Source organism: Argentina anserina, chromosome 6 (assembly GCF_933775445.1).
Source record: "Argentina anserina chromosome 6, drPotAnse1.1, whole genome shotgun sequence".
Taxonomy (NCBI): Eukaryota; Viridiplantae; Streptophyta; class Magnoliopsida; order Rosales; family Rosaceae; genus Argentina; species Argentina anserina.
This window is the reverse complement of record NC_065877.1, coordinates 14,209,178-14,227,919: the sequence shown is the minus strand read 5'-3', so window position 1 is coordinate 14,227,919 and position 18,742 is coordinate 14,209,178. Positions and strand designations below refer to the sequence as shown.

At 37.0% G+C, this 18,742-nt stretch overlaps 4 protein-coding genes across 4 annotated transcripts; 3 read left to right on the top strand and 1 right to left on the bottom strand.

The window, feature by feature from the left end:
• Positions 1-328: 328 nt before the first annotated feature.
• On the top strand, positions 329-1,368 carry LOC126796928 (uncharacterized). Its single transcript, XM_050523644.1, has 2 exons — positions 329-1,202; positions 1,316-1,368. The coding sequence occupies exons 1-2, from the start codon at positions 329-331 to the stop codon at positions 1,366-1,368; spliced, it is 927 nt and encodes a 308-aa protein (XP_050379601.1).
• A 72-nt stretch (positions 1,369-1,440) lies between these two features.
• LOC126796927 (uncharacterized) lies at positions 1,441-2,353 on the top strand. Its single transcript, XM_050523643.1, has 2 exons — positions 1,441-1,806; positions 1,934-2,353. Exons 1-2 carry the CDS (start codon positions 1,441-1,443, stop codon positions 2,351-2,353), a joined length of 786 nt encoding a protein of 261 aa, XP_050379600.1.
• Positions 2,354-8,130: 5,777 nt separating this feature from the next.
• Positions 8,131-10,378, bottom strand: LOC126800007 (probable L-type lectin-domain containing receptor kinase S.5). The gene has a single exon (XM_050527277.1). The coding sequence runs from the start codon at positions 10,333-10,335 to the stop codon at positions 8,341-8,343; it is 1,995 nt and encodes a 664-aa protein (XP_050383234.1). The 5' UTR covers positions 10,336-10,378; the 3' UTR covers positions 8,131-8,340.
• Positions 10,379-14,729: 4,351 nt separating this feature from the next.
• Positions 14,730-16,182, top strand: LOC126796926 (uncharacterized). Its single transcript, XM_050523642.1, has 2 exons — positions 14,730-15,803; positions 16,108-16,182. Exons 1-2 carry the CDS (start codon positions 14,730-14,732, stop codon positions 16,180-16,182), a joined length of 1,149 nt encoding a protein of 382 aa, XP_050379599.1.
• The last annotated feature ends 2,560 nt before the right edge of the window (positions 16,183-18,742 follow it).

Below are 18,742 nucleotides of genomic sequence, written 5' to 3'. Positions count from 1 at the left end.
TGAACGTGATCCTGGAAAATGATGTCCTATATGGAAGTATCCTGTAGATAGGCACGAAGCTATCCGAAAGGCTTACATCTTATTAGGTCCTTGTCAACCTAAGCTCTAATTTTATAAACTTTCACAACATGGGAAACAAATGCGAGCATTTAACTATAAATAGTTTGAAGGTCATCCATGGCTTGAGTACTCGGAGGATCAAGATAAGATCTATTGTTTCCCATGTTTTCTTTTTGATAAAGAAAATGCTACTCATCATGCATTCACCATAGATGGGCAGAGAAATTGGAAGCAAAAGAGGATTCTTCAACAACATGCTGGGTATACAATGGGTGTGCATCATGAAGCCATGGAGAAGTGGCACTCATTGAGGAATTTAGCTACACAAATTGAGAGAGTTTTCGTGAAACAAACAGCAAAAGAGGTGGAGCATAATAACTTTAGGTTGAATGCTACAATTGAGAGTGTAAGACTATTAGCCAACCAAGGACAAGCTTTTAGAGGCCATGACGAATCCGAAAGCTCTCGTAATGCCGGAAATTTTCAGCAAGTTAGGAAGTCTTATGCAAGAATGACTAATGATGATGATAAAGCTATATTGGAGAGTGGCCGTGGAAATGCCAAGTACACTTGTCCAATTATTCAAAAACAGCTTTTGAATATTCTTGGTAATAGAGTGAGGCAAATGATTCGCGAAGAAGTTGGTAATGCAAAATTTTGCATTCTTGTTGATGAAGCAGTTGATGTAAGTGGTAAAGAGCAAATATCCATTGTTTTGAGGTTTGTTGATCGTTGTGGTTTAATACGAGAACGGTTCTTTAAGATAGTGAGTGAACCTGAGACAACCTCATTGACTCTTAAATTGGCTATTGTTAAATTTCTTGGTATGTTTAATTTGCAAGTGGAAAATATCCGTGGTCAAGGATATGATGGAGCCAACAATATGAGTGGTATTTGGAATGGCTTACAAGCGTTATTTCTTGAAGATTGTCTGTATGCCTACTATATTCATTGTTTTGCTCACAGTTTGCAGCTAGCACTAAATGGGGCATCTAAGGGTGTTCTTAATACTTACCGTTTCTTTTCCACTCTAGTTATGATTGTGAATTTTATTGATGCCTCTGCAAAACGTAAGAGTGAATTAAAATTTGCACGAGAAAAGGAAATTCAAGATTTAGTTGCTCTTGGTACCCTTGAAATAGGTAAAATCTTTTACTTCATTGAGCTCCCAATTTCATATTTATGCAATTAACTTATTGGTCTACTGATTATATATGCTAATGTTAGATTATAATGTATTTTTATTTTATTTCAGGGAAGGGTTTTAACCAAACAAGTACCTTGCAACGGGCATCTAGTACTCGTTAGAACTCTCATTTTCGCTCTATTGAGAGCCTCATTGAATTATTTGGTTCAACCTTGACTACTTTGGTTAATATCATGGAGACCGCAAAAGTACTTGTTCGGGGAGAAACTAGTGGTGTTCTTAAAGAAATGAGAGCCTTCGAGTTTGTGTTTTGTCTGATTTTGATGTATAGAGTCATGAAAGTCACTGAACATCTTTGCCAAACACTACAGCGAAAAGCTATTGACATCCGAGCTGCATTGAATTTTGTGGGACATACAAAATCGCTTGTTCAAGATATGAGAGATGATGGTTGGAATGATTTTTTGGTGGCCCTTACTTCATTCTGTGAGAAACATAACATCGATATGCCTGATATGACTGCTCGTTACTTGGATGGCACGGGTCGTCCATGTCAACAACAAAATTTTTTCACCAATGAGCACCATTGTTGCATAGAGGTATTCAATGATGTACTTGACTATCAATGAGCTAAACAAGAGGTTCAATGAAAGGTCTTGTGAACTCCTTATGCTCACTTCGACTTTGGATCCTCAAGATAAGTTCAACCTTTTTTAAACTGAAAAGGTACTTCTTCTTGGTAAAAGCTTTTATCCTCAAGATTTTTTGCAAGATGACTTACTTTCTCTAGAAGTAGAGTGTGCATATTATATGAAGGATATAGTTGAGAATGCAACATTTCATAACTTAGATTCTATATTTGATTTATGTCGGCAACTTGTCCAAACAAGGAAGTCAGAGTTTTTTCCGATGATATATAGACTGATTTGTTTAGTGCTGACCCTTCCTGTTTCTACTGCTACCACCGAGAGAGCTTTTTCATCCATGAACATAATAAAAAACAAACTCAGAAACAAGATAGAAGAAGAATTTCTTGATGATTGCATTGTACTCCACATTGAGAAGGAATTTGCTGGAGCAGTTGATAATGAGGTGGTGATCAAAGATTTTGAAGATTTAGTTCCACGTAGAGTAAAATTTAGTTAGTTTTCATTTATGTTCTTTTTATATTGTATTCTATCTCATGTTATACAAAGTGTTTATAAAAAATACTTGCTATATTAATTTTAATTAAAAAAATTGTACTGATATATAAGCCATGCATCATTTTAGTCATGAATCCGCCACTGGTGGAGCCTCATCTAATTATGTGCAAAAACAAACATTTCCTTTACTGGGTTAATAGTCCCACTGTCACTGGGTTAATGGTATCCAGGGAAAACCAGACTCTTTTTGTACTATACTGCATCATGTTGTTTAGATGTTTAATAATCATAATGCTTGCCAACTATTGCAGGAGCACAAAGAGCGTTTTTTAAAGGGTTGGTAGCAAATTTGAGGAATCACATTCAAAATTCCCTCGCTCGGGGAGGCGAATCTTGGTATGTACTGCTAGCTGCTGCAGTTTATTTTTTAACTATTCAATCAGCTTACGGATTGACTGCTCTATGATTTCCCTGGGGTTGTCTTGTTTTTGATAAGTATGAAATGCTCTTTTGGTATTAGCAGCTAAGGGAATTGCAGATTGTTAATCTAGTTTTGAGTTGATTGAAGATTGTCTTGTTTGATTCTGAGTTGTTTGAAATTTTAAGATAATGGGCATAACAGATAAGTAGAAACCCTCGTGCAACTTCAAGTATGACTCAATATGCATCAAAGACAACAAAAATATCATTCGAAAAAATTTAGGTCACCTGAGTAAATTGATACAATTTTCTTGACATCATTTGTTTCACTCCTTGTGAATACATCAATCGGTGATGATTGTTTGTATGATTCAGAGATTACTGACATTCACATTGATTGGTGTGTGTGTGTGTTAGTTTTCTCTATATCAAATAAAACTCTCTACCTTACTTTTGAAACGTAGTCACATGAATGTAAAAAATCAAATTTCTAAACCTTTCAGAGACAAAACACTTTAAGCTCAAAATGCGATATAACAATCATACAATTGAAAGTTTTATAAATATACAGAAAATTCAGGATGTTACAATTTTACATGTACACAAATTGTGAAGCAAAAAGAAAGAGAAACTCAATCCACACAACAACTAAGATCATAAAATATGCTATACACACCTAAATAATGAGTGGAACACATCTTACATCCAGAAAAGCGTTGCTGAATCCACTAGTGAACAATAATTGCAATCACAGAACTGGAAATTACGTGTAGCTTGTTGGCTAATTCATCTCTCATATAGTTCTGTAATATACAGTAGTAATCTGACTTCCATCCAGAGTTATCACATGGATGGCAACACAAAATCAGGCTTTTCGATAGGCAACAATGATGGATCTACTTTCCTTGTAAGAACTTTTTAACGTCGTAATCAATCTTGAGTGAGCATCATGAAGAATCGTTCCCTTCTACACTATATCCTACCAGGACTTCTTCTGCAGACAACTTCTAGCACAAGAACACCAAATGCATAAACATCTTTCTCAACATTATAGTCCTCATTGTCAGAAATGTTTCTGGAGCCGTATAACCTGATGTTCCTGCAATCACTTCGGTGGAGTGGGCTCACTTTGCTGAATGGTATGAGCCATCTCCCAGCCTAGGGATGGATCCAAATCTATTGTCCATACGTAAAATCATAATTATTGATACGGGCCTTTTTCACAAAAAAAGGGAATCCTTTGTTACAATAGAAGTATAACTGATGTTGATTATTTAAAAATCGAAGTTGATTTGCTTGGTTACAATTTCGAAAACGTTATTATATGTTTGCTCTAGTTTTTGTTGTTGAAACAGTTTTTTTTATTCATGGACAATGAGTTTTGATGTATTAGGAGTATCTATATTTATAGAAACTTTAATTTTCGTCCTTATCTTAGTTGTTGGTTCAATTTATGCATGGCGAAAAGGAGCATTGGAATGGTCTTAGCTCTTGAACAGTCATCCAAATAAAATAAAAAACAAAGATTGAGACAGTTATGAATTCCATTATTGAATTTCCTCTAACATGAATATTGCTGGCTTTTTTTTTTGTCCCAGTGAAGTAGACATTGTGCCATCTTTCCCAGCTCAGAGTTTGTTGTTCTATTTCCCATGCGCTCATCCTATAATATGAATCTATCAAGGGATTCAAGGCTGTCATTTAGCATGAACTCATAAACGATAAGAAGTTCATGGCTTTCATAGTAACATTCAATTAATTTTACCAAATTATGTGATGTAGACTTTGTATTGTTGTAAATTCTAATATGAATTATTGCACTTCTTGACGTGAATCCTCTAAGACTTCTATAACTACTATCTCTTTATGTCACAGCTTCGAAATTCGAATGATAAAAATTCGAATTTAAAGCCATGAAAACTCTAAAACAATCTCAAATATATTGAAATCATCTTATCATAACAGTGTATCGAAACTGAGTCCACAACATGACTCATTTGAATTGAATAATACACAACCAATGGAAATGTAAAATTCACTCAATCCTCACCACGAACAGCAGAAAAAAATCTTCTACAATCTTCAGAGAAAGCCCTCTAATTCTGCTAATCCACACCTGCAGAACTATCTCCTACACCATCGAATAGGTGCACCGTGATTGTAAACACAAACCCGGTAAGCTTTGCAGCTCGTATGAGTAAACCAACAGTATAACACACATAGTATACAAGAGAAAATACTGAAAACATTTAATTATAAATGCACTCATGAGTCACAGGACGGCTCATCTGGATGTCTAATAATATCTGAAAATATGAGTGCTCATGAGACATTGAGCAACCCATCTATTTACCCAAATTACATTTATAATACAGGTACTCATGAGACCCAGGTACTCATCTGTTACCCCTCATGCAGTACGCCACCAGACACTGGGCAACCCATCTGTTACCTAATATCTAAAAATATGGGTACTCATAAGCAGGTAACACATCTGTTACCCCTCATGCAGTATACCGGCAGACAGACTAGGGCTCCAACTGAATCGTAACTGTCGCCCGGCCAAAACTAGGTTCCGACATGCCAACACGTCCGAAGACAGAAAAACATGTTCCGAAGACATAAAACACGTCCGAAGACAGAAACCGTTTTAACAAAACTCAATGTTAAAACCACGTATAATAACAATCCACCCATGTTATTGTACTATAACAAGCGACTCTTGCTCAAATAAAATAAATATAGTTGCCACAATATAATTCATTTGGAGATAAGAACGTAGCAGTATATAATATAGCAACCCATATATATGTATCGTATTTATCATTTTATACACATACACAACCCACTATATTATATACATGTTATAGTTCGATCTTTTAAAGAAAACGTAGATATGAGTCACGTCAAGGGTAGACTCGTCATAGTGAGATTTACTCACATTCACCATAGTCTATAATCACTAAAACCTTTTTAAAATCATTTATTAAAATAGGGTTTCACTTACCCATGAACCGTAGACGATCAAGTTCACGTAATTTAAACCAAAACATATTTTTAAAATAATTTTTATAAACTAGTGATGCAACGACTATGGTGAAAACTCAAACTAAATTCAATAATTATAATATTACTTTGATCATGATGATCATTGTGAGGTTTACTCACCTTATTTCATGCGTGCAACTTCCACGAAACTGAAAGTAATTTCCTCACTTGTTTCATCGGTCACTTAATAGCATGATAAAATGCTTAGAAAACGATACGTAAAATATCATGTGACGATTTCAGTACAGTTAAATGATGTTCATAAAATATTGTTCATGTTGTACTGTTTGAATTTACTGTTTTACATAACACTGTTCACATTTACTGTTCGTATTGTTCATGATCACTGTTCAACGTAACTGTTTTATGAACATTGTTCACATTCATTGTTCATGGACAATGTTTACAGTGTTGTTCATACGGTGCCACTGTTCACCGGCCGCCACTAATGACTACAAAATTTCACCACCACAAACTAAATGACATTCCTAACAACTTCCTATTTCACTACAAAGTCTAATTCAGAGCCTATACACTTCAATTTAACAAAAACCGAAAAGCCCCAATTTAAAAACTATAATTTCTTTTTTTCGATTGTCCTAGCACACAACGATTTGGGTTAAATCTTTTGGAGAGTTTGTAGTATGGAAGGAGACCTTCAAAATGGGACAAGAATCTTACCGATTGGTTGCCGGAGGAAGGAGATCCGATGAGTTGAAGTTCAGCGAGATATGCATTTTCGGGAGAACTTCCGGACTTCACCGCTCCCAAACGGCGGCGAGATGGCGGGTGACGCTGCCACCAATTGGCAGGGGACGCAACAACCTTTCAAACGTGACTAGTGCACTGCTCTATGGTGGCCAGACGGCGGAGATCCGGCGGTCGAAAGTCGGTTGTTCGGGGAGAGAATTTCTAGATTTTGTCGTGATGAACAGTGCTCATGAACAGTACCGATATGAATTTCTGATTTTCTCCCATTTTTTTCTCTTTAATTCCTCTATTTATACTATTTTCCAATAATGTGCAAATACCTTTTGATTCGTAACTTCTTCATACGAACTCCAAGTTAGGCGTGTCGCGTGTCCACGAATTCATATCGACGAACTCTACAACTTTCATGTAAAAAGTTTTCTAAGAAACCCAATGAGTCCAAAGTCAACTCTTAGACTCGTCAAATTAAACGTTTCTAAATAATTAATCTTTTAAATCCTTTCGTTTTCATCCTCGTGAAATAAATTTAGAAAATGAACAATTTAATAATATCAAGGAACTCATTGGAAATTATATATGAATTTTGGGTATTACACTTTATTTTCTAAGATTCCCTTGTAAACTGTTCCAAAGCCACCTTGTCCAATCTCTTGCTGTCTGAAGTCTTTCATTATGAATGTCTTTGGAACTGAGGAACTTTGAATCTCTTCTTTATGCATCCTCCAATTGTGCTTTTTCACCTTCTTTTTTGTTCCTCCAGTACAAGCAAGAAGCCTTCCTGATAGGGAAAAAAAACTTCTATGGCTGCTGGAACTGTGATCCAAACACAGATGATGTTGTAAATTTCAAAATCCCACAAAAATATGCAATTTCTCTCAGACATATTATTAGCCAGTTGATTCTGATGCACCCACAAACACCTTCTAGCCAGAGAGAATTACGGATCCTTCAATTCCTCCCCACTTTTCTTGGGGAAGAAATATAGACAGTGATTGTCTGGCTATGGCTATCATATTGAACAGTCACAGTGTAATTGCTACCATATATAGCTAATTAATGGAACTTGTTTGATTAAATAAGTGCTATTAAGTATTAACAGCCAAGCCGGCGCGGTTGCAACCTGAAAGAAAATAATTAAAATGACCAATCACAAGTTAAATTATGACATCGGTCGTTGCGTATGTTTATATATACCATTCAGAGACCATTCCTATTGGTGCGTCCATTAGAATTCCTTTTTGTTAAATGTTATACTTTCTAATGTTATGCAATTGGTTTTTAGGACGATGTGTCCTTTGATTTGGGTCATCAACCCGCCTTGCTCCTCACTGAACTAATAGTCCTTGATGCTACTTCTGAACCAGCACCCTAATTCCCCTTTCTTTGTTTTCTAATTTGTTTATCTGTCCCATGTTTTTCCTGTACGTTTTCCTTGTGGTTTAATGAGAGTATTGGTTGCCAAAAAAAATACCATCAATATCCTGATCATGTACTGATAAAAGAATGTATACATTTTTTTTCTTCTTCAAGAGACTGATTCCTATATAAAAAGTTATAAGATAATTTATAACGAAGTGCGGAAACAGTGACTAACTTACATTGAAAGAAAATACACAAATTTGTTTTACAGAAATTGTTATTGTATTTACTATTGTACAAATTATATGCTTACAGGAATGTATTGACTGGAGAAAGTTTAAAACATATATGTACACTGTTCACGCAATGCAAACAAACTTGTAACCCAGAAAGTATTTAAACACAAAAGAAGAGCAAGATTTCATTTTTACCAACCATTAGATAGGGGACTCATCTTCCTATGATTTCTGTGAATGGAGTAAGTCGACCTCCAGCTAAATCACATTCTGTATCCTCCTTGAATGATGGAGGCATGGATGGCCATACAAAAGCCGGTCGTTCGATTGGCAACACTGGTGGATCTGCCTCCCTGGTAAGAACCTTAAGAACAGTTCTCATGGAAGGCCTCTGATGTGGGTCGGGATGGCAACAAGCTAACCCTAAAGTCAGCACAGACACCATATCATCCTCATCTGTGTCTCCATCCAATCTTGAGTCCACCGCATCGAGGACTCTTCCCCTGCTGTAAAGATCCCATAGCCAATACACAATGCTATTATTGTAGTTACTCTGCTCAACTTGATTCCCAGCTGGCCTTCTTCCACAGGCAACTTCCAGCACAAGAACGCCAAATGCATAGACATCTGTTTCAACTGTAGCCCTTGCTGTAAGAAATGTTTCCGGGGCCATATAACCTGGTGTTCCTGCGATCTCTTTGGTGGAGTGGTGAGTTACTTCACTTTGCTGAAGCGTACGGGCCAATCCAAAGTCTCCCAGCCGTGCAGTGAAATCTGCGTCTAACATGATATTGCTGGCTTTTATGTCTCGGTGAAGTACTCTCTTTTCGCATCCGTTATGAAGATAATCTAGTGCCTGAGCTACCCCGTTTATGATGTTGTGCCTTCTCTCCCAGCTCAGTGGTGGTTCCTCCATCTCTTTGCCTAACATGTTTTCACCAAATAGGAATCTGTCGAGGCTTCCATTTGGCATCAACTCGTATACAATAAGAAGCTCCTGGCGTTCATAGCACCATCCAATCAATTTAACCAAATTTTTGTGACGAAGGCTGCCTATTGTGGTGACTTCTGCTATGAATTCTTGCATTCCTTGACGTGAGTTCTTTGAGATTCTCTTGACTGCTATTTCCTTATTTCCTAAGCATCCCTTATACACTGTTCCAAAGCCACCTTTTCCAAGCTTGTTCTTGGGATTGAACCTGCTTGTAGCTCTTTGAAGCTCTTTCAGTTCGAACTTTTTTGGAGCCATGGCAGTGCTTTGAATCTCATCTTCTAACCAGGGATATGCATCTTCCAGTAATTCCTTTCCATGATGTCTTCTCCAGTAGATGTAAGAAGCAACCCCTGCTAGGAAGGCGAATACAACGGCTGCTGGAGTTGCAATCCAAACCCACAGTAGGTTTGGATTTTCCTCTATACGTGAAGAGGTGAAGTTCCATGACGTTATGCAATTTAGCTGGGTGTTGTTGCCCGTGGAAGCTGAGAATCCCACATAAACCTTCTCCGGAAGATACTCTGTGAGATTAAGAGGAAGCGACAGCACTTGATCATTCATTTGATCCCCAGTGTCCGTGGGGTGGGAAATAAAGATGGTGAGATTCTGGCTGTCATACTGAACCGTCACTGTGTAGTTTGTACCGCTTGAAAGTCTGATCCCGTATCTTGTCAAACTCTCTTGTTTGAGAGAGTAAATGCTATTTACATCCACACCTACATGGTTGTCATCAAGATCTTGCTCGTAGCTTTTACTTGTGTCAAATTCTACCGCCACAATTCTGGCTTGGATAGATCCGTTGGAACTTGCATTTACAATTCCAAGCCATTGTCCATTGCTATTCTCAGGAAGAGTCTCGTTGGCAGTTAAGATGAAGGCCAGACCTTCAGCTCCTGGATCTGTTCTGTTGCTGATGTTGATGTTGAACGTAGAGTTAAATGAAGCTTTCTTCCGACCACCATCTCCCCACAGCCTGAATTTCTTCTTATATAAAACCCTTCCAGATTGGTTGCTGATTGGACCGCCAGAAACATCAATTGTGACTTGGATCGCATCATTAATAATCCTGAAATCTTTTTCTGACCAAAGAAAATCTGTTTCATTTTCGTTTTTAAATTCTGGATAGCTGAAACTCAAGCAACTTGCTTGAGTAAGAGCACCACACAAAAGAGCTAGTAAGAATATTAAGGTTTGAAATGAAGAAAACTGCATCATGCGCAGTTGCTCAGGAAGATGAAGCTTGAGAGACAAGAAAGATGGTGAGTTTGGTGATTTTCAAGTTTCAGAGAAGATGCAATCCTCTGAAATATATATATTTATATATATATGTGGTAATTGGGTCAAACTAGGATAATTCTGTTGTGTATTAAATGAAGATTGCTCCACTTACTTCAATTGTATTGTTAAAAATATTTCTTGATAATATATGGTCTATGGAATAAGTACCATGAGCATGAATGTGTATTTATAATTATTTATTGTATCCAGAATAAGGGATATTACAAGTTACTTGTTTTACGTACAGGTTGCAGAATCTGTATTGATTGAGGAATTCGACATCACAAATTTGCTGCACAATATAATCATTCAAATAATATCAGCTTTAATAGATATGATCTAATATTTTGATTTTTGGGTCTAGACAATAATTATGCATATTTAATTTTAATCACTTTCTTTGAAAATGTCAAGATAAACCGGGAAAGTTCATACCAATTGCATTAGAATTACCTATGACCGAATACGCAAGCTATGGGTCCATGCTTGTTGAGTAATAGTAATGAGATATTCCAAGTCACATTAAAATTTCAGAGTGAATAAGTTTCAAGTTTTAACCGAGTCAATAAATGTATGGTCATCGAAAAATACAAACAACAACCAAAGTTCAATACCAATCTCTTAACGATGGAAAAACTGGAAACTTCATGATAAATCATATGGAAAATTATCTGATGTTGAACGTACATGAAATGACAAACAACAAGCAGATACATCTTTAATCAATTTCAAAGAATCCACAAGTTAGTCCACCATGCATCGTCATCTTAACTGAATTTTTTATAATATCATGTACTACGTACAAGTAGCATCGCAGCAAAAATTCCTACACGAGGACTTGTTCAAGATTTGTATTTAGATTTTGTGTTTCCATGCAAGTTATAGTCTCTTCGATTAAAAATAGCGTGTCAGAGTAACCAATCGAGAGAAGAGAGCTTAAAACTGGGACGTCTTGCCTTCTAGATTAGTGGAACTTTCTCGGAGGAAAGTCGGAAAGCGAATTAGTCCCGTAGGATTTCCCTTTCCCGACATATAAATCAGTTCATTGCATTAATGAAACCACCAGGAGCATAATAGTACAACCTACTCATTACAAAATGAAACTCACCTAAGTTCGCTTCGAAAGAAGTCAATTCTATTAGTCACTCTCGTCGAGCAAGTCTTGCTCTAGCAAAAGCTACCTTATAATCCAAGGATTACATTTGGGAGTATAAATTTTGAATTGTCTTTGGAAAGTGATATTTTGATTTAAATTTGCGTCTTTGACGATTGGTCCATCCAAAAATTACTGGAATGTGTTTTCTTTTTGTCTGTCCTGAACTCCTAATTTATTAAGTTTTGATGATCATCACTATATTAACGAGTGATAAATAGTAGTTGACTAGTTATTGCTCCGTGGGATTATAACTTTACAGTATGAGTTTTTCCTCTCTTTTTTTTTTGGTAGAAGCATATCAAGTATGAGTATGAACTTCTGGAAGAATAGTTGAAGGTTTCAATTTATGTACTACTTAATTTTGCATATCTCTCCCGTCTGCCACCCTCTACTGATGGATATATATGTCTTCGACATTCAATTCCCTTTTCATAGTTTGTCTTCCCTGATGATTTTTAGTAATAAACTAATATTTGTATATAATATGCAGGATCCCTTGATTTGGAAAATCAGTTTGCCATTCTAGTAGATAAGAAGACTTTAAATGAAGCAACTGTGAATCAATCAATTTAGAGTGATGTAGCGTTTTAAACCATCAATAAAACCATGTAGAAGATAGTATAGTAAATAGTAAGGGTTATCGTTATAAGCCGGAGATTGAGAGTATTCCTGCGAGATAGAGTGTTAGGAAAAAGATTATCTACAACATTTACATATTTACAAGGATTTATAAAAGGATTTTGAGATATAATTTACGAAATAAAAGAATACAAAATAGGAAATAATTAAATATATGTACACATGATCATCTTCTCTCACAATCAATGACAGAGTTCCATAACAGTTCCAACACGTCAACGAAATATTTCAATCTAATAATATAATTTTGATTCAATTAGTTATCAAAAAGTAAATTCTTAAGCACATTACAAGAAGTCGCGTATGTACTTAAATGTTCTTCTTAATTATCCTAAGCTTTAGAGAAGTCCAACACTTAGGTTCTTCCATGCAAACATCATACTTAGACTGAAGAGCACCCATATAATGTCAACATGAATCATTAAGCTTAATAAGAACGAAATTTGAACATGCAAGCATATTACAAGAAGTTTCTTATACACAAGCTTGACTCAATGAAAGTCTTTAGAAAACCAGCAAGCATGGAATTATATCATCAAAAATCATTAATAACTCGAGATCATATAGGAAACGTTATGAAATTCAACACATCTTTGGTCTAATCAAAAATCCAATACCAATAACAAAATTCATACAATAAATCTGAAATCCAATAACAAACGTAGAAAAACAGAAAATAAACGTCATGGATTACACTTTTTAATCAACAAGGAAGCTTGAAAACATCAAAGAGTAGCCCCGGGAAGAAGATGGTGATGCACGGCAACCTTGGAGAAGTCCTAAAGTTGCCTACACTAGGGTTTTTGCTTCTTGGACTTGGGAGGCTGAGAGAAGACATAGATTAAGATTTTTCTGATCTTGAATGCGGCAATAAGTGATCCCCAATTCATTGGTTTCAGCCCCCTAAGTATAGAGAGAGGTCAGAGTTTGAGATTAGATCACAACCCTTGAAATTAAATGACTTTGGATGGCCGGATCTGCTTTTGGTTTCTCCTAACATACTCCACACCCACATCAGCTTCCTTTTATGGCTAGAAGACCTCTCATAATTGTGCAAAACCTATTTCGAAGTGAACTGGGTCGTAGTTACACAAACCAGTCAATATCAGCTTTCTCGGCTAGTCTGACCTCTGGTCACTAAATTGAGCATAACTTCCTCCCAAAAATTGATGTTACTGTGATTCCAAGGCACTTGAAACTAGACTCATAGGGTTTTCCATCGATATATTATTCATAATTTTCCTCCAAGTAAATTGTCCGCTATGGTCCGTCGAAGTTGACTGTTCAGCAGAGTCAGAATCCTGATTTCGGGTTTTATTACTCCTTTTGGACTTTTAAACACATTTTCCTCTTATTTTTCTCTAATGAATCTAAAAAAAGTAAACTAAGTTAAAATGGACATTATTAAGAGAATAACTAAACTAATGGGGGAGAAATTACATTATAAACGTCGCATTATATGTTCCTATCATGGAGCAATTGGTTATGTGCTATTGATAAGAGTTTCCACACATATGGGCCATTTTTTTGAGGTTGTACAGGCCATCCCAAGCTCAGTAGTTTGTCCAATTTGAACTGTTTTAGAAATGGAACAATAATATCCAATGTCTGTATTTTAAACTAGATTGAGCTTACAGGATCGTTACCCAGGTTTAGAACACGACTTGTAAATAAGCTTATGGATTATTATTTTTTGCAGCTTCTCAGCTTAGGACATGTTTGTACGTACAAACAAAGTTGATAGTAGTAGAAACGTACAATGCATATTGACAGAGAGAATACAGTTAGTTCAAACATTTGCCTCTTCTAGATACGGTGATGCTGTGTCATAGACTTAAATCTTCAGCGCACGTTGATCAATTGCTCTAAGTATTGGTAAGAGATAGCCTCTACTTATAGGGAGGTTTCTTCTAAATTATCAAGTTCCGATCCTCTAAGATCTAGCAGCTCATGCTGACTTAATCAAGTTAGTTTTTTTTTTGTGTTAGAAATTTGAGAAAAGGCCAGGTCCCATGCTTAGGTTTCACATTCAAAATTCAAATATTGATGTACCTCAAGTTGTTTCGGACTAACTTGATTCATCAGATCGAATTGGCTTTGCACAATGAATAATTTTTTCGAAGCTTGTCCAAGCAAAGGTCAATTTGGGTTGAGGCACTCATGAAGTCATGATTAATTTAATTTAAAAGGGTAGATAGTTATCTTCATATGAATAACAAAAGGATAAGAACACACCAATTCCGGCAATTCGACTATGAGAACGTCACTCGTTCAATCATTGGACTATGTACACTTGCCGGCCAAGGCAACATTTCTGAAGTGCCTTAAACGGTCAAGAATCTTTCTCCTATCAAACTTAATTAGCCTTGGAATATCGCAAAAGAACATGTAATATGCCAATGATCCCCAAAATACAATTTGAATATAGGAACTCCAAATGCGGATATTTCAAGAAATAGTTAAGTACAAAAACACTTAAAATTTAAATCAGCAAAACAGATTGTATGAGACAGAGAGGACCAAACAAGTTGAAGCAATGGAAAGAGTGGAGGAAAAGCTCAACTTTCACCACTTCAGCCATGAACATTCACTAGAACAAACCAATTCATCACCTTTCAACCAAAACAAAACATGTGCAGGCTGCAAGCTGTTGATACTCCCCGGTAAGGATTACTACAGCTGCAAAAAATGCTCATTTTTCCTACACCAAGTATGCTACAACATGTCCCCAAAAACTCGCCACCCAGCACATCCAAATCACTATATGAATCTCCATCCGTCACCTTCAAGCAAAGGAGCTATAAATTGTAAGGCCTGTGGAAAGCATGTTGCCGGATTTTACTATGATTGCGCCGAATGTGGCCTTTACTACCACAGCCTGTGCTCCATCCTCCCTTTCTCCATTGCAACTTCCTCACACCCTCACGCGTTGAAATTGTCATTTCTACCCCCGTATGATTTGTGCTGCGATATCTGCAGCGAGCCTGGTTATGATGGTTGGCTCTATAGGTGTCACATATGTGAGTTTGATGCTCATCTTTCTTGTAGTATTTCTGATCAAAAACTTCTTGACAGTTCTCAAAGTTACAATATTGAAGGCAAGGAGCTACTGCAGTTGGTAAGGCATGGATTTGTAAGAAGTGAATCACATCAGATTACAGAAGCAAACATGCCGGATACCATCGTTCTGAACCCAAGACCACAAGCTTTTCATCAAGATTCGTCATCTCAAGCCTCCAGCGACACGATTCTAACTCCAAGTCACCAATTCAGTGATGCATATTTTTCCATAGATTTGGCCAACTCCTATTCTAATTCACCCTACACTCAGAACAATGAAGGGAACAAAGAAAATGGTCATCAGGGTTCAAAGGGTAGTGCTGAATTAGTCCAAGTTACATTTGAGTCCATCAAAAGTACTATAACAACCGACAAGGTCTTGAGCAATAAAGTAGGACCAGAAAATACTCAAAATAGAATGGATGAAGCATTCTTGACTCGAAGTGACACTCTTACCAGGAAGGAATTAGGCCCAGAGAAGAAAAGAATATCAAATGAACAAGTACGGATGAGGTCAAACATCAGATATCGGAGTACCATATCGGATACTGTAAGTTGATTTAAAATACCAATTAAAATTCATATGGCAAATCTGTTAGACGTAATTGTAGGGTTTATTTTGTATTCTCAAGTGACATGGCGGGGAAGAGTATTTGTTTCATCATTTCTAGGAGATCAAGAAATTGGGTGTTCATTATGTTTTCTGTAGCTGCTCATGCAAAACGCTATTCTTGGTTTCTGCATTTGTGTGAGTCTAAGCCGGTTAAGTAGGCCTATTAATTTCCTGGCATTTTTTAACCATGGAGATTCTTGTGCTCTTTTTGTTGATGTTTATATTCCCTCCGTGTTTGCAGCAACAAGACTCGAACGGTTCATTTTTCCAGATGCTCTGTGGATGCTGCAATCCTGGATACGAAAGAAGCATCTGATAAAACTAGCTTCACGAGGAAGGAGATGGAATTATTACAGTATGTATATACGTACGTAACGTACGTACGGGTGTATCTTGTATGATTACTGGATCAACATCACAAGCTCCCTAAGGTTTACATGATCGATTAATTAATTGCGCCACCCATGCAGTATATTTCAAGGGTAGCCTATTTCAAATGCCGATCTGTGTATTTTGTTGTGTGCAAAACTATTAAAGCGAGATCATGACATAACTTAAGTGGGTAGCCTAAGATTAATACTCGATGACGCATTAGAAATTTCCAACCAATGTATGAAGCATACGGACAACAAGGGTGCTCGACTCTAATGAGGCTACGTAGGGGTCAATTGTTTTGGCAACCTGCCCATGTGTACGTACAAGATTGTTCTTGCCCGGCCTTATCGAATAGCCATGCCAAGAAAGAGGTTCTGTTCATATTACGGTACAAACAAATTTAAATTACTTCAGAAAGCAGGGTAAAAATAACGTAGCAACTAGCAAGTAATATATCGAAGCTAACAAAAAAGAGGTTAAACTGTTCAGTGTTGTCAAAATTAATAATCTGGTATTGTAATCATGAAGAGAAGTGCTTTGACTTCTTTCCCATTGATTAATTAGCAATGGCCAGAATTTGAGCATGCATGCATGGTTACCGTGAAGTGTATTCTGCGGCAAAATGTACTGCTAGGTTTTCATGTATATATATAGTACTACTGTTTGGTCGAATTGTCGTTTCAATGTTACTTTGATCAGTTGGCAGAGGAATGTATGTTACAGATTTCTCTTTACAATTGGAGTATACGTTAGATTTTAAGATAGGATAATTAAGTAGACAAGTAGTACTCGAAGGTAGTACTGACCGCCTTAACCCATTAATTTACTGATCTAACAGCTCTATTAGTACGTAGCCAAAGCTTAATATATTTTTCATACATTCTCAAAATAAATCTTCAACTGTAATATTCACCATTGACAGATTTTCATAATCAATATCAAACTACTCGAGTACAACGAACAACAGCTAGCCAGGCCTGCAAGATGCCAACCTTTTTGGAGCTCCATTTGTAATCTATTAAAGTAACTTATTTGTACCATCTGCCGGCTGGCAGCTATCAACTTATTGATCTGAAAATTGTTATATAGTTGTTGAACATGGTTAAGAGAGGAGGGAGGAATGGAGGATACTCATATACGTACAATTGTTCAGAAAACAAAAGGGAACCCAATAATAGGCGTTGGCCTTAAAATCCATGTTTTATCAATGATCAGTTTGATAGGATATGATTGGCTCGCAAGCTCTTAGAGCATCTACACCCATAAATTAGATTTGTTCAAGCAAATGGTAGGGCCAGAAACAAAATTTGCTTCAAGCAAATCGATTTCATATTTTGCTCAAACAAATCGATTTTTTCACACACCCATTTACAATTTACTTGAGCAATTCAATTTTGTCTTGTTGTGAAATAATTATTTTTTTTACCAGATATATTTACAACCAATAATAATATGTCACGTGTTATTATCGACTCGATATTATCAATAATTTCCGATAAGATTTTCGACTAATAGATAATTGACAGGTGTCACTACCACGTGTCATTGTCAGTAAAATAATTGGAGTAAATTTCCGATAAGATTTTCGACTAGTAGAAAATTGACACGTGTCACTGTCGGCAAAATAATTGGACCAAATTTCTGATAAGATTTTCGACCAATTTGCTATAAAAACGTCTAATATCACTCATTCTGTAATCACACCATTGTGAAGAATCCGAGCATATAACTCATCTTTCAATCTAAACACTTAGCAACATTTCCTTGCTCATCACTCTGATGAATCCTTTCAGCTTCCACAATTTTTTCAGGCGGAGACAACGTCAACAACAAGAGGATGACGATATGGAGCAATCATTCGTGAATCAGGTGGTCATGGCGGAAGCACAACACGATGATGAATCAACACGACCAAGCGGTTCACGTCGCGGTAAAAAACCGAATAAACCACGTCAGAGGCAATCTAGGGGACGCAATCTCATGGAATATTACTTCATCGAACGTCCAATTTTCGACACTCAAGACTTTCGTCGGAGGTACAGGATGAGCAAAGACCGATTCAACATTATCATGACGGACCTCTGCAACCACGACATGTCTTGGCATCAAAGAGAAGACGCCACTGGTTTGCTAGGGCTACTTCCCCAACAAAAGATGACCGGGGCTCTACGAATGCTAGCGTACGGGTCAGCCGCAGATCAATGTATTGAAATTACAAGGATGGGGGAATCGACTACCCTGGAATGTATGAAGGAGTTTTGCAGCCAAGTGGTTCATCTCTATGGTCCAAGATACCTCCGCAGTCCAACACCGGCAGACCTCACGCGACTACTAGCTAAAGCCAAACGCCGAGGTTTTCCAGGTATGATTAGAAGCATCGACTGCATGCATTGGGAGTGGAAGAACTGCCCAACCGCCTATCAAGGGGCATACTCGGGCCGAAAGGGTCGCCCAACGGTTATCCTAGAGGCAGTGGCCTCGTATGATACGTGGATATGGCA